The sequence below is a fragment of the Phanerochaete carnosa genome (assembly GCF_000300595.1).
Source record: "Phanerochaete carnosa HHB-10118-sp unplaced genomic scaffold PHACAscaffold_837, whole genome shotgun sequence".
Taxonomy (NCBI): Eukaryota; Fungi; Basidiomycota; class Agaricomycetes; order Polyporales; family Phanerochaetaceae; genus Phanerochaete; species Phanerochaete carnosa.
Window position 1 is genome coordinate 1 of NW_006768464.1, and position 2424 is coordinate 2424.

At 51.2% G+C, this 2424-nt stretch overlaps 1 protein-coding gene across 1 annotated transcript; it reads right to left on the bottom strand.

Annotated features, from left to right (window-relative positions):
• Positions 1 to 173: 173 nt before the first annotated feature.
• PHACADRAFT_203103 (uncharacterized protein) lies at positions 174 to 2361 on the bottom strand (the record flags this gene model as incomplete). Its single annotated transcript, XM_007403178.1, has 5 exons — positions 174 to 208; positions 261 to 521; positions 579 to 949; positions 1079 to 2271; positions 2329 to 2361. The coding sequence occupies 5 exons, from the start codon at positions 2359 to 2361 to the stop codon at positions 174 to 176; spliced, it is 1893 nt and encodes a 630-aa protein (XP_007403240.1).
• Between the last annotated feature and the right edge of the window lie 63 nt (positions 2362 to 2424).

A 2424-nucleotide genomic window follows, 5' to 3' on the forward strand; every position in this document is an offset into this window, starting at 1 on the left:
GCAGCGCGTGTAGAGTATTTGAGGCGAGTTGGGCTTAGGTTGCTACCTATGCCATCAGAAAATTTTTTGCAGATTGCTCTTGTACCGATAGCTCCTCCTGATGCTGCGTTGTAGTGTAAACATAGAGCCCCCCCCCCCCCTCAAATTGACCAATTATAACATTTGACATTATATTACTGTTCCATAAATATGTCTGTCGGTGAAGGGACTAACCCAAAACTTCTTGCATACATCAAGTATGTTGCTGCTCGACCACTCACGCGGCGCAACAGCTCTGAAGCATGGATACAAATGCACACTTCGGCGGATGCTCTCCACTGCAATAACAGCACCAGTCTGCGTTCCATCAGCATTGGTCATAGGCGTCACCTTGTACATGCCATGCTGGGGATCTGGCTGCGTGAAGTTGGAGAACCACTCCACATATGCGAGATATTCTGGAGGGTCTACAAAGGGAAGTAGGATTCTTCGATAGCGTATAGGAATGGTGAATATTGCCCGAACACGGCAGACCTGATAGCCTACGGTTGGGATCTTGTTAGCCAATATGTGTAGTACTTCAAGGTGTAGCAACATACCCTTAACGCCAATAGCACTTCCTGTACCCAGATTTACAATAGCCGTGTCAAAACGGCCAGCAACTTGCTGGCCGCGCTTATTCAGTCGTCCACCTGGGGTTGCGTAAATGGCATCGTACTCATCTGATGCCTGCCGATAGAGGAGAAAGTCGCTCTCCCAAAATTTAGCCTTGTGGTAAACCGGCAGTTTATGGAACGGTAAACGAAGAGTAGTGGCGAGACGAACAACTTCTGCACTGGAAGCATCCGGGTAATTGAGACGTACGATGTACTTTGCAATTGCTCGCATGATGTATTTGGCACCATACACCTGTTCGAGACGATCCAGCGATACGGCCTTGACTGATGGCTCCCGTGTCATGAGAACATGGCTGGCTTGGTGCTTGTGCAAGACGTTTGCTAGCTTGAGCGATGGCTGGCCGTTCTTGAGCCATTTGATGTACCGATCATGCCGGAGAACCTTCTCCTTACGCTCGAGCCATACTGTCATCTGCTCGTACTAGTCTTTCTTGTTCGTAGAGCGGTAGGCGTCCTTTGCGAGGTCAATGTGGAGGCGTTCAGTGTATTCCGTGTTGAGGTTTGGAGTTGTTCCGAGCATCTCAATACCTTCGTGATAGTGCCGCATCGAGTGGACCTTCGGAAGATTAAAATTGCCTCGGATGTCAAGATCTATAAACACCTGTTTGTTCTCATGAAACCGCCGCAGGGCGTCATCAAGGGCATCAAGGGACTGGTGGCTATGCACCGGGTACTGTGCAAGGTAGACAAAGTCGAGGATTGCCTGGACAGCGCGGACAAGACGTAGGTGGGACATGCCATTTGGAAGGCGCAGATCAATTACAAGGCCCAGCAAAATGCAGCAGATGTCGGCGTGCTCCCGACCTGTGAGCTGTGACAGCTTGGTGATGCCTTTGTAGAACAGGCGCATGTTGTGGTTTGGTGGAAACCGTTGGCACCGGGCATCGATCTCGTCCTCTGAATATGCCTCCTTGGCCCAGGCGACAAGATGCTTTACGACACCCTGTAGGAGTTGATGTAGGATGTCCAGGGTGACGGACGTGTAGACATCGGAGTATGGGAGGTTCTGCCAAAATGTTTCATACACAGGCTTGATTCCTGCATTGCGGCACGCTGCCTTGTACTCGGTGGGCGTTACATTGGGATCTGATCCCATGGCAAGAACGTCAAGGACAGGATTCAGCTCACGCCGTGGTAGCGGAAGGGGGAAGTGGCAATCGAGTTCGCCAAGCTCTGCCTTTGGCGTAGGACATACAGGGCATTCGCCAGTCTTTGTACAGGTTACGAGCACCTGTTCAGGGTAATCACCAACATATGCCGCATAAATTGGATGGACACGCCGCATCACGCCATCTCCAGAGGACATCGGCAGGCCACCCAGGCCAAGGTCCTCAAGCAGCTCGAGAAGCCGGCGCATGCAGAGATAGAATAAATTTGCTTGTGTGCAGCGCCTAGCTGCTTTGTTCTTGATGTGCTCGAGCTTCAATACTGGCAGGTATGCCAGGAGAATCTGCCCTCCCTGCGATGGCCTGCTCCGAATATCTTTAGGCAAGTTCCCAATGGTGAGATACACAGGATATGCCGCCTTGTTACGGAAGAGGGTAAGTTGCATTTTGTCAGACGAGATGATGACTGGCATAATTGTGGCGCCCTTCGTCCGAGCTTCAATTGCATCCTGCACATACGAATATAAGCACAACAGCTCACAAAACAGCATCAGCTGATGACGCACCTGGGCAGCCCACCACCATCGACCAGTGTGCATCTCATGGAACAGCCGCAGCGTTTTGTCCGGATCAGCATAGTGGCGTTCGGGAAGAAATACGAG